Source organism: Mirounga leonina, unplaced genomic scaffold (assembly GCF_011800145.1).
Source record: "Mirounga leonina isolate KUSES-001 unplaced genomic scaffold, KU_Mleo_1.0 Mir_53, whole genome shotgun sequence".
NCBI lineage: Eukaryota > Metazoa > Chordata > Mammalia > Carnivora > Phocidae > Mirounga > Mirounga leonina.
Window position 1 is genome coordinate 60986352 of NW_023270807.1, and position 12445 is coordinate 60998796.

General features: G+C 34.8%; 1 protein-coding gene across 6 annotated transcripts in view; it reads right to left on the reverse strand.

The window, feature by feature from the left end:
• Positions 1-12445, reverse strand: part of HACE1 (HECT domain and ankyrin repeat containing E3 ubiquitin protein ligase 1) — a 98646-nt gene that overhangs the window by 6473 nt on the left and 79728 nt on the right. For all 6 annotated transcript variants that reach the window (XM_034991673.1, XM_034991670.1, XM_034991674.1 and 3 more), the window contains 3 exons: positions 10365-10496; positions 3234-3332; positions 2887-2957 (listed from right to left, as the gene is read on the reverse strand). In XM_034991673.1, the coding sequence (XP_034847564.1) occupies positions 2887-2957; positions 3234-3332; positions 10365-10496 (302 nt within the window). The remainder of the gene's footprint in view (positions 1-2886; positions 2958-3233; positions 3333-10364; positions 10497-12445) is intronic.

A 12445-nucleotide genomic window follows, 5' to 3' on the forward strand; every position in this document is an offset into this window, starting at 1 on the left:
CCCACATAAATAACATTTAGAACTGAATTTTTTAAAATGACAATGGGGCACCTGGGTGGCTCAGTCATTTAAGCATCTGGCTCTTGATTTCAGCTCACGTCATGATCTCTGGGTCATGAGATCAAGCCCTGTGTCTGACTCCATGCTCAGCGGGGAGTCAGCTTGGGATTCTCTCCTTCTCCCTCTTCCTCTCCACCCGCCCCTCCTCTGGCTCTCTCTCTCAAATAAATAAATCTTTAAAAATAAATAAATGACAATAGAATGCATAAAAATTAAGACAGGCAATAAAAATAAAAATAAATATATAAGAATTATATAAATAAAAAATTATATAAAAATAGAAATGAGGGCGCCTGGGTGGCTCAGTCAGTTAAGCATCTGCCTTCGGCTCAGGTCATGATCCCAGCGTCCTGGGATCAAGTCCACATCGGGCTCCCTGCTCGGCAGGAAGCCTGCTTCTCCCTCTGCCCCTCCTCCCTGCTTGTGCTCTCGCTGTCTCTTATGCTCTCTCTCAAATAAGTAAAATCTTCAAAAAAAAAAAAAAAGAAAGAAAAGAAAAAGAAATGATTACATCCTGTACTGATGGGAGTAAAAGGAATAGGCTCTCTCATTCCCTGTTGATATGAGTACTGGTATCTTTCTGAAGGGTAAATGAACAATATGTATCAGGTTATAAAAATTTATATACTTTCGTATCCAAAAATTTCCCTCCTAAGAATTTTTGCTATATAAATAATCAAACTAGCCCACAAGTGTATAAGTGCAAGAATTCCTTATTTGTTTAGCATTATTTATAAGCAGGAAAATTTAGCAATGAAGGACAATATCAATGAAGGAAGGTCCATAAACTGAAGAATAGGTAGCCATGAAAAAATCAGATCTATAAATGGAACAATTTTTAGTAATATGTGGCTAAATTCAAAAGTTATAAAAGAGGAACAATGTTTTTAAAAAGTAGAAATTTAGGGCACTTGGCTGGCTCAGTTGGAGAGGCATGAGACTCTTGTTCAGGTCATAAGTTTGAGCCCCAGGTTGGATGTAGAGATTACTTAAATAAACTTAAAAAGAGAAAGTAAAAAAATTTATGTATGTGGGAAAAATTCTGGAATCTCAGACACTTGAGATTAGAAGTGATTTTTTTATTGAAATTGTCTAATCCTCCTACATAGAATATATAATTTTTAATTCTTTTCATTAAATTACCCAAATCTCTGGGTATTTCTTGGCATTAAGAAGCCAAAAAAAAACAACACAACACTAAAACAAGGTTTTCTTTCATATCTTTAGCCTATAATCTGTGAATATTCATGTTCTCTCTTCTTTTTTAAGATTTTATTTTTAAGTAATCTCTACACCCAACATGGGGCTCAAACTTACAACCTCAAGATCAAGAGTCTTATGCTTTCCCAACTGAGCTAGTCAGGTACCCTGAATGAATATTCATGTTTTATTTATTGTTTAAATTTAGATTATAGTGTGATACCAACTATTTTTCTAATTATGTAGCTAAAGGACTTAGAAAATAAAGCAAAATGTTAAATTATTATCTCTGAATAGTGGAATTACTTAATGAATTTTCATTTTCTTCTATCTATATTCTTCATTTTCCAAATTTTCTATAATGGCTATGGACTACTTTTAAGATAAGAAAATACTGGACTTTAAATTACATATATATTTTATTAGGGCGCCTGGGTGGCTCAGTCGTTAAACGTCTGCCTTCGGCTCAGGTCATGATCCCAGGGTCCTGGGATCGAGTCCCGCATCGGGCTCCCTGCTCAGCAGGGAGCCTGCTTCTCCCTCTCCCACTCTGCCTGCTTGTGTTCCCTCTCTCACTGTCTCTCTCTGTCAAATAAATAAATAAAATCTTTAGAAAATAAATAAATAAATAAATAAATAACATATATATTTTATAGAGAAATACACTCACAATTATGTTTTTAAAATAGAAAAAATAGACAAGTAAATACACAAATTGTTTATAATAGTTATTGCTGGCAGGGAGTGGTGTTCCTTATTTGTTTTAATTTTATGTGTGTTCCAACTTTCCTAGAAGAACCATGTACATTTATAATGGAACAAATGAACTATATTTCCATAAAGAGGAGGGCACAGATGAAATTCTAAGATGCTAAGAATGAAAATCAGATTTTTTTTAAACATCTTTCAGAAATGTAACTTAAAGGAGGTTAAAATCATCTAGTTTCCTAGTATCTGTGATATTTAATCAGTCCAAAAGTAGACTTTTCAAAGATATGTGGTATCACAAATTATTTTTTAGGCCATGAATCTTGAAATTTTAAAATCTGGTAAGAGGGCCGCTTTGGTGGCTCAGTTGTTAAGCTTCCGACTCTTGGTTTCTGCTCAGGTTATGGTCACAGTCAGGGTTGTGGGATCAAGCCCCACATCAGGCTCTGCACTCAGCACAGAGTATGCTTGGGATCCTTTTCCTCTCCTTCTGCCCCCCGCAATAAATAAATAAAATCTTTTAAAAAATTGGTAAGAACTGGAGAAAAACAGCTGAGTACGGATATTATAGATGTCATGCGTGCGTGTGTGTGTCCAGCAACACACAAATATTAAAAATTTGGCACTACCATTGATTTACCTACAGAATGAAAAGATTACCAAATTATAAAATACAATATATATGCTGATTGTCCTGATTGGAACAGTTTTTTTTTTTATACATTAATATACATTAAATAAACACTTGAGCACTACCACAGATTTTATCGTTAATGGCTAAATAAATCTTTAATACCTAAAAAATGGAAAGGGAGGTGGAAACTGACAATTCCAAGTAATAATGCATTTTGGTTGTTTAAGCCATCAAAACTGCAACACATTAAATTCTTTCCACGTTAGCATAAAAACACTTCTTACCTGCCAGTAACAAACTGCAAGAGAAGAACTCTCTCCTCTGGAGTAATGTCTTCCACAACTTCCCAGAACCACTAACAACAACAAAAAAACTGTAATTGTAGACAGAGTAATTGTAGACTTCTTAATACCCAAGAAATATGTAATATTCATAAACATATTTTATTCTATGAAACTCATTTATCAAAAATGCTTTCATACAAAGCTTTCATATGCAATATTCCCAGGAGAAGAATTTAGGGGAAAATTTCACTTTGTTAATTAATGTAGGTTTTCATCCAATAGTGCTGAAAAGCTTATAAAATTAAATGGCAAACTTAACTTCATTCTAAGCTCTGGAGAGATTTTACCTGAATAACTGGATCTTCTCTTTCATAGCCACTTGTGTATTCTGTATTTCTTATCCAATCGCTCACATCAATTTCTGGCATGCCAGAAAGCAGTAGCTCCTTTGGGGAAGAAGAAAAGTATTTCATTAATCTTCATTAGGAAAAAAAAGCTATTACAATAAAACAGTAAATTTGCCTTAATTAGAAACTAATCCCATGTAAAACTGATTTATTTTTGTGACAGTTTCTGCATGTCATCAATAACAAGAACTTTTCATATTGATAATCTCAAATATTGCTGAGATGTGGAAATGTCTCCACACGATACAATTTCATTAAAACATGAGACAAATAAACACATGCAACAAGTTTACATTTGCAACAATTTTATGAATGTTATTATATTTGGTTTATGTTTAATTGTATGAATTTGTTAAATTCTAAAGAGACCACATATGCTCAACATATGAAAATGATAACAAAGACCTGAATAAGTCCTGGGTTAATAAGCAAAGGAAAAAATCATCAAGAAACTCTAGTCACTAGGAAAAAGAAGTAATATAATAAAAAGAGGTAATATAATAAAAATGGTTGTTTAAAAAAAAAAAAACAACAGATTCAGGCCTTTCAAGAACTCTATTTTGGAATGATTTGGATCCTCTAAAGCCAAAATTCCCCAGTGTGAGAAAAAAATGCAATTTCCTAATGACTTTTGGTAGTCTTTTTTTTATTAATGTGAAGATCATCAAACACAGTATTAATCAAATAAATAAAAATGAAATTAAGAATGTCAAAAATACTTACCATTATGTTTTCCAAGAGAAAAGAGAACATGGAAAGAGCTTGTCCAGATGGCTCAAATGAGCCCATATCTCACGATTGGATGTGTTTACACAGACAGATAAGGCAATGACTATACTACACTTAACCAAATACTGACAAGCCAGATCAGAAGAGTTTGGTGTCACAGACACAGATACAGTGTGGTTCAAAATCACGTCTCCTACAACAACTACTCATGCATACACCTGACTAGTACAGAAGTGTGCTCTGAAGAAAATTAATGAAGGCTAGTAAGAGGCTCTGACAACTCTTGTAGTTTCTAAGATCTATTCAGAGTCTACAAGGTTCTCCCTTTTCCAACATATCTGAAGCTGGATTTTCTTCATTTAGTTCAAGCAAACAACATATTACAACTGATTATACGTAGAAGGAGATATGAGAACCTACTTGTCTTCTATTAAGTAGATATTAAACCTACAAAAATGTAAAATACCACTCTTCTCACTATTTTTAGCTTTATCCTGGAAAATGCAATTTTCAATCTTTAAATGCTATTCATATTAATATGTAATGGATTGTTATTTCTACATTAAGTAAATATTTTACATTTTTGTTTTAATTTCAAATGCAATATATATCAATATAACCCACATGAACAAAAACGTTTGTTGTAAGGGTGTCCTAAAGCCAAAAAGTTTGAGAACTGCTGGCCTACGGTATATTTTAATCCTCCTTTCCATAGTATTATAAAATACCTTTACTAGATGGACATTCTGATTGTCTCCATTTAACAATCCAAATATATTCTCCACCATTCTTTGCACTATTCTGAGCCTCAGGAGACCAATTCTTGCAGACTGGCTTTCTTGCCTATCAGCTTTAGGTTGGGCTCCATCACTGGGAAACAGGCAGGATTCTGGAGGTGAGGATATTTCCTGCTCCCACTTTGCTTCAGCACATCTTTGCAGTAGCCATGTATCCTCAACTATAGCTATTATCAGATTCCCCCTCATTGGTATTTCAGGCTCTCACTGGGTCCTCACAATACAATAGCCCCCCACTCTTACCCACAATTTCGCTTTCTGTGGTCTCAGTTACCACAGTCAACTGTGGTCCAGAAGCAGATGATCCTCCTTCTGACATACCGTCAGAAAGTTAATAGTAGCCTAACGCTAGGTCATGATATAGGCTATGTCATTCCCCTCACATCATCTCATCACATAGACATTTTATCTGACATCATCAGAACGAGGGTGAGTACCACACAATAAGATATTTTGAGAAACCATATTCATATAACTTTATTATAGTACATCGTTATAATTGTTATAAATATTATCAGTTTTTATTATTATTGTTGTTAATCTCTTACTATGCCTAATTTGTAAATTAAACTTACCCTAGGTATGCATATTTAGGAAAAAACATAGTATATACAACATTCAGTACTATCCATGGTTTCAGGCATCTACTGGGGGTGTTGGAACAGATTCCCTCTTGATAAGGGAGCACTACTGTAATTCCTCCACCTGTTTCTTCAATTCTACGGATGATAAAGCTTTCCACAATTGCTAGTCTCTGGATGCCTCCCTATACTCTTGTTATTCTTAACACTGCCACACCTCTGTAATAGCCCCTTTGTTAAAGTTTCGATCTGAGCCATCTGGGGAAATTCTGTTCCCTGGCAAGACACTGATACAGATCTGCCTAAAGGGAGTAAGGGATGAATTTTACACATTTCTTACAAGCCATGAGAGTTTGTTTAATCCTCTTCCCTTCTAGACTGAAGATAAGCTTTTAATAATATTAAGTATGCTTTCATTATTAATAATTATGAATAAAAATGACTGAGACTATATTCTCTCAAGAAATTTGAAGCATTTCATGAATATCATATTATTATGATTTTTGTGAAGAGGATGAAAGATCTTTATTATCCCACTTAACACCTGGGCAAAAAAAAAAAAAAAATTATTAAACTGACTAAAAACAAGTAGATAAAATGGAATTCCACAATCAAAAGAACATACAGCAAGAAGATTTCAAGTCCCAATCAATAATTGTTTTTTAAAAATATGACAAAATAAATGAATTAGTCTGCTGGCAATGGCTATAACATATAAATCCCATGCGAATGGCCAGCAATGGAGCCATGCAAATGTTCATAGCCATTAGCTTACCCAGTATTCATAGGGCTCAATGTGTTAATACCAGATGCACATCTAGCTTAGATGCCTGTGCCAACTTTTTTAAAAAGTTTCCTATCCTAATGTAGCACAGCCCTTTCCTATGAAAGACATAAAGTCATACAAAAGGTTCTAAAACCAAGTCCCATTTATAACTTATGCCTCTGAGAGACAGTTTGGCAATACTGATGAAGACAGACCAGGCTCTAGGTCACAGAACATGGGTTCCCAGTCTGGCTCTAACACATACTCTATGAACAGGAGGAAGTTCTGTACCTTTTTTGGATTAGTTTTCCTCATCTATAAAATGAGAAAATTATACCTACATCAGAGGTCTGTTGTAAAAATTTTAAAAGTTAATAAATATAAAGTGCTTGGCAAATACTGCGTTTTTAATAATAATTTTCATCACTGCATAAATCAGGATTATGCTGACAACACTGCTTTTCCCAAATAATCCCTCCATCTCAATCAGCTCAAGGTAGTAAAGCCAGAGTCTAAGAAAGATGAGGAATCCTGACCTAACTTCTAATAAAACCACAACCGAAGACTTAACTGTAGCAAACCTAAATATGAAAGATAAAAGAATAAAGAAAGCTTTTAGAAGAAAACATGGGGAAACACCTTCATGACCTTGGAAAAAGAAACAGGTTCTAAAACACAAAAAAGGACACAAAAAAGATCCATTCATTAAAAAAAGAAAAAACAGGGGCGCCTGGGTGGCTCAGTTGGTTAAGCGACTGCCTTCGGCTCAGGTCATGATCCTAGAGTCCCGGGATGGAGTCCCGCATCAGGCTCCCTGCTCGGCAAGGAGCCTGCTTCTCCCTCTAACCCTCCCCCCTCTCATGTACTCTCTCTCTCTCATTCTCGCTCTCTCAAATAAATAAATCTTTAAAAAAAGAAAAAACAAGTAATAAACTGAACTGTGTTAAAACTAAAAACTTTTATTCACTAAAAGATAACAGAGCAGAAAATATTCACAATATATAAATAATAAACACTCCTATAAAGAATCCTATAAATCAGTAACAAAAAAACAGAAAACACAATAGAAAAATGGACAAATTACTTGAGCAAACACTTTAAAAAAAAGAGTACAAGTGGCCAATGAACACATAAACACACTAGGGAAATGAAACACCACTACTGATCCACAAAAATGGTAAAAATGAAAAAGAAAATATCAAGTGGTAGTGAAGATATGGAATACCCAGAACTCTCATACCTATTGGTGGGAATATAAACTGACACACCACTTAAACTATTTGCAAATATCTATTATAATACAATAAATGTACACTCTATGTCCCAGCAATTCCACTTCAAGAATGCATACATATATCCTTCTAAAGACATGTACTAGAATGTTTGTAATAGCATTATTTCAAATAACCTGAAGCTGAAAAGTACCCACCAAATGTTCATCAACAATAGAACAGACCTCTCTCTCTACATATATATATACATACACACATACACTGACAAAATGAAATACTATAATACAATAAAAATGAACAAATTATAACTTCATCAATAATACGTATGATTCTCACAAAAAGTTGAGCTAAGGAAGGCAGATCTATTCTAGGTGACTATTCCACTTACATTACGTTCAAAAATGGGAAACCTAATCTATGGTATTTTTAGAACTCAGAAGGGGAAGCCCGGGTGGCTTAGTCCATTAAGCATTGGACTCTTGTTTTTGGATCAGGTCAAGATCTCAGGGTCATTAGATGGAGCCCCACATTGGGCTCCGTGCTCAGCAGGGAGTCTGCTGGAGATTCTCTCTCTCCCTCTGCCCCTCCCCATTCTCAGGTTCTCTCTAAAAAATAAATAAATAAAATCTTAAAGAAAAAATAGACTGATGAATCACTGAACTCTACCTCTGAAACTAATAATACACTATGTGTTAATTAACTGAATTTAAATAAATGTAAAAACAAGAAAAATAAAATAATGTTAATGGAAAAAAAAAAGTCTGAAGAGCAGTTCCCCATGAAGAGGGATAGTGACTGGAAAACGACAGGAGTGGACATCTGGGGTGCTAGGATTTCTCTGTTTCTTGATCTGGGTGCTGGTTTTAGGGGTGTAGTCAGTCTGTAAAAATTCATCAAACTATACATTTATGATGTATATACTTTTCTCTACATACATTGTAAATCGATATCATAAAACCTAGCAGTATCAGTAAATTAGGAGGCAAAGTTTTTGTCAATTATTACATTGTTGCTATCTGTTATTTTACACAAAGGTCCAGAAAATAATGTAAAATTCTCTGTTTTGAACGTCACAAGGCCAATTTAATGTAAGTATAGTACAGGAAAGTCAGCTTTCAATCATGTTTAATAATAGTTCATAAGTACTCCTCCATTTTTAAATGCTAAAAATAACTTATTGCTATGCAAAAACTAGACAAGTCTATACTAAACAAAACCATTAATCTTAAACCTAAAAATACAAGCAAAAAAAAAAAAAACCCTCAAAACTGACATTTAATGAAACTAAGTCACAATGGACTTCAAAATTAACTTGCAAATTTTATTCACTACTATACTAAGATATACTATGAATGATAAGCCAAAAATACTGGTATATTATGTAAAATTAAGAGGTATAAACCAGTGTACTTATTCATATAGTAAAGTGAAAAGCATAGGGTAAAACTAATTTTATAGGAAAGAATAAAAACCAAAGGATACTTTTCCATTGATCTAAAATTTATTATTCTAAATTATAATTTTTTAAATAAAAAATTAGCTATACTCTATTTAAAACAGTGGGGGTGCCTGGGTCTGGGTGGCTCAGTCAGTTAAGCATCTGCCTTTGGCTCAGGTCACAATCCCAGGGTCCTGGGATTGAGCCCCACGTTGGGCTCCCTGCTCAGTGGGGAGTCTGCTTCTCCCTCTCTCTCTGCCTCTGCTCATGTGCTCTCTCTCTCTCAAATAAATAAATAAAATCTTTTTAAAAAAATACTGTGTTTAATTAAGGAGTTAGACAACTCAAGAGTTTGAAAATAATTTATTACCAATCATAAGAGAGAAAAGGGATATGAGGGAAAATGTAAACATAAAGCATATAAAATTAGAAATCCTGTTAGGTCATAGTAAAAGGCAGGCAAATTAAAAGTACAAAACACTTATTAGAAACTAGAGGCTGACAGAGGACTCCACATAGATTTAAAATGGAAAATGACAATTATATATATGGTAAATAAGAAGCTAGAGAAAATTAAACACAATTAAGAAAAAACCCCTAATTCTTCTTTTCGGAATGACAAGAAGTTAGTAAGTTATCATTATCTTGTACCTCATATGGTCAAATAAAAAATTCACAAGTACAGTTGATTCTTGCTTGAATAATGCAGGGGTTAGGGACTCTGACCCCATGCAGTCAAAATCCACGTGTAACATTTGAATTCCCCCAAAACTTAACTATTAATAGGCTACTGTTGGCCAGAGGCCTTACTGGTAACATAAACATATTTTGTATGTTATATGTATTACACATATCCTATTCTTAGAATAAGGTAGACTAGAGAAAAGAAAATATTATTAACAAAATCAAAAAGTGTCTGGGGTGGCTCGGTTGAGTATCTGACTTGGTTTGGGCTCAGGTCATGATCTCAGGATTGTGAGACTGAATGAACCCCGCTTTCGGCTCCACGCTTGGTGTGGAGTCTGCTTGAGATTCTTTCCCCTCTTCCTTCTCCCTCTCCCTCTGTTCCTCCCCAACTTGCATGCACGTGCCCGCTCTCTCTCTCAATAAATAAATCTTTAAAAAAAAAGAAAAAAAATCAAAAGAAAGAGAAAATTTACAGTGTTATACTGTAAAACATCCATGTTTAAGTTTGAACCCACACAGTTCAAACACGTGTTGTTCAAGGGTTAACTGTAATATGATTATTGCTTTTGAGAAGACTGGCCTTCAACATCTCCCATGTAAAATACTTTGAAAATGTATTCCATTTTTGTTTTCATTTCTCACTAAGGAATTGTTACTCTGGTTATTAAGCTTAAGAGAAGCACAATCACAAATCTTGTAAGAAATCTCTAAACATGAACATTAAACCATAATGTCTTATTATACATTATTTTATCATAGTACTCCAAAATTATTTCTGAATTATAGCAAATGGAGTTTTGTGTTGTTTTGTAACCACAAATGAACTGATGTTTTTCCTTACCAATTCATATTCATCAAAAAGCTGTATGAGGGAAGGTGGAATGAACATATGAAAGCCCTGTAAAAAAGCATTGATCTGAGGCTGAATGGCTCTTGTCATTCGAAGTTCAGTAACAAGTTGAACATACTCCGCCTATTAAAAAAAAAAAAAAAAAGTGATGATTTTTTTTCAATTTCACATACTTAAGATATTGTTGATATGATCATTCCTCATTTAAGAGGTAAAGGTTTGGAATTAATTTGGCACCATCATTCAAATATCTCAGTAAACCCATAATCTACCAATCACTAACTACTTAGGCCAAAATCCTAGGAATCAATCACCCATGATTTTTCTCACACGCTGTATCAGTGAGTGCTATCAGAACTACCTCCAAAAAACATTCTCAATCCAACCCTGTCTCACCATCTCCACTACTACTACCCTGGTCCAAGCCATCATCATCACCTTCACCTGGATTACTGTAACATGTGGTGTCCCAGTTTCCATTTTTGTCTCTGTACTGCTTCTTCCATACCACCAAGTGATCTTTTAAATATATAAATATATATTTTACATACAATTTCATATATAATTCAGATCACATCACTCCTGCTCAAAACCCTACAGTGAGGGGTGCCTGGGTGGCTCAGTCACTTAAGCACCTCTCTCCCTCCCTAAAACAAAACAAAACAACTCTACATTGACTTAAGTAAAAAAACAAATTATAAGGCCCTAAATGATCCAGCCTTTCTTTGCGCTCTCATCTCACTTCTTTCTTCTCTCCCCCTTGTTCATTCTCTCTATTCCCCAAACATAAGCTTGTTCAGGCCTTAGTGTCTATACTTCCTCATGTCTCTGACTCAACTATCTCATTAGAATGTAACCTCTCTGCAGGCAAGGGCTCTGTTTTGTTTTCCAGTATATATTCCCAGCTCCTAAAAAACTGGCTGTCACTTTGTAAATGTTCAACAAATACTGGATGAATGCATACATTCAACAAGTGCATTTAATACAGACCTAGAACTTGATAAAATGGGTCACTTAAGCATAGTTATTTGATTCTGAATTAAGGTAAACTATTTTTACACGTCATTTTAAAATACATCATCACAGGGCGCCTGGGTGGCTCAGTTGGTTAAGCGACTGCCTTCGGCTCAGGTCATGATCCTGGAGTCCCGGGATCGAGTCCCGCATCGGGCTCCCTGCTCGGCAGGGAGTCTGCTTCTCCCTCTGACCCTCCTCCCTCTCATGCTCTCTCTCATTCTCTCTGTCTCAAATAAATAAATAAAATCTTTAAAAATAAATAAATAAATAAAATAAAATAAAATACATCATCACAGAAAATAGTGTCACTCAAAATTTAACTGGTAATAATATATTTTGGTTCAGACAAGAATCAATTATTATATTTATCAATCAACTCTATCAATTGTTATCATTTATATATTTTAAATTACATCTAAGTGAAATTTTGTGACTTAAAAGCAATAGTTTTTACTACCAGTAATCCAGGTGAAGGTGATGATGATGGCTTGGACCAGGGTAGTAATATACCTCCTAATATAGTTCTTACCTCCCAGGTATGAATGTTCTAAAGAGAGTAGAGAAAGCCAATTTTAGGTTCCTTCCTTTATTTTTTGAGGGGGCACTAATCTGAAACTCTGCCACCTCCCACTTTCTAACTCTACACCGGGGGGAAAAAACCCACAAGTACTGATCTAGAAAGTTATATATAACCACTGGCTATGAATTCTCCATCCATGTCAAAGCTATAGAAGTGTCATGGTGGCTTCCCCATAGTTCTCCCCAAGCCCCACATAGCCCCTTGTGCAATCTAGCACAGGGAAAGCGGTCATCTCTGCTATTCAGTCTACTCCCACGCCCAAATCACACTCCCTACCACCCACAAGTTTTTCCTCCACTGTACAGGAATTATCAGTTACTACATTTAGGTAGTTACCAGAGAGAGGGAGACAAAAATGTGTGCCAAACAATCAAACAGAAACATAAACTAGATTTTCACATCCAAGAAATAATATATATAGCACACTTCCAAGTGATAACCAGCAGTGATTTCAATATTAGCACATCATTATCTT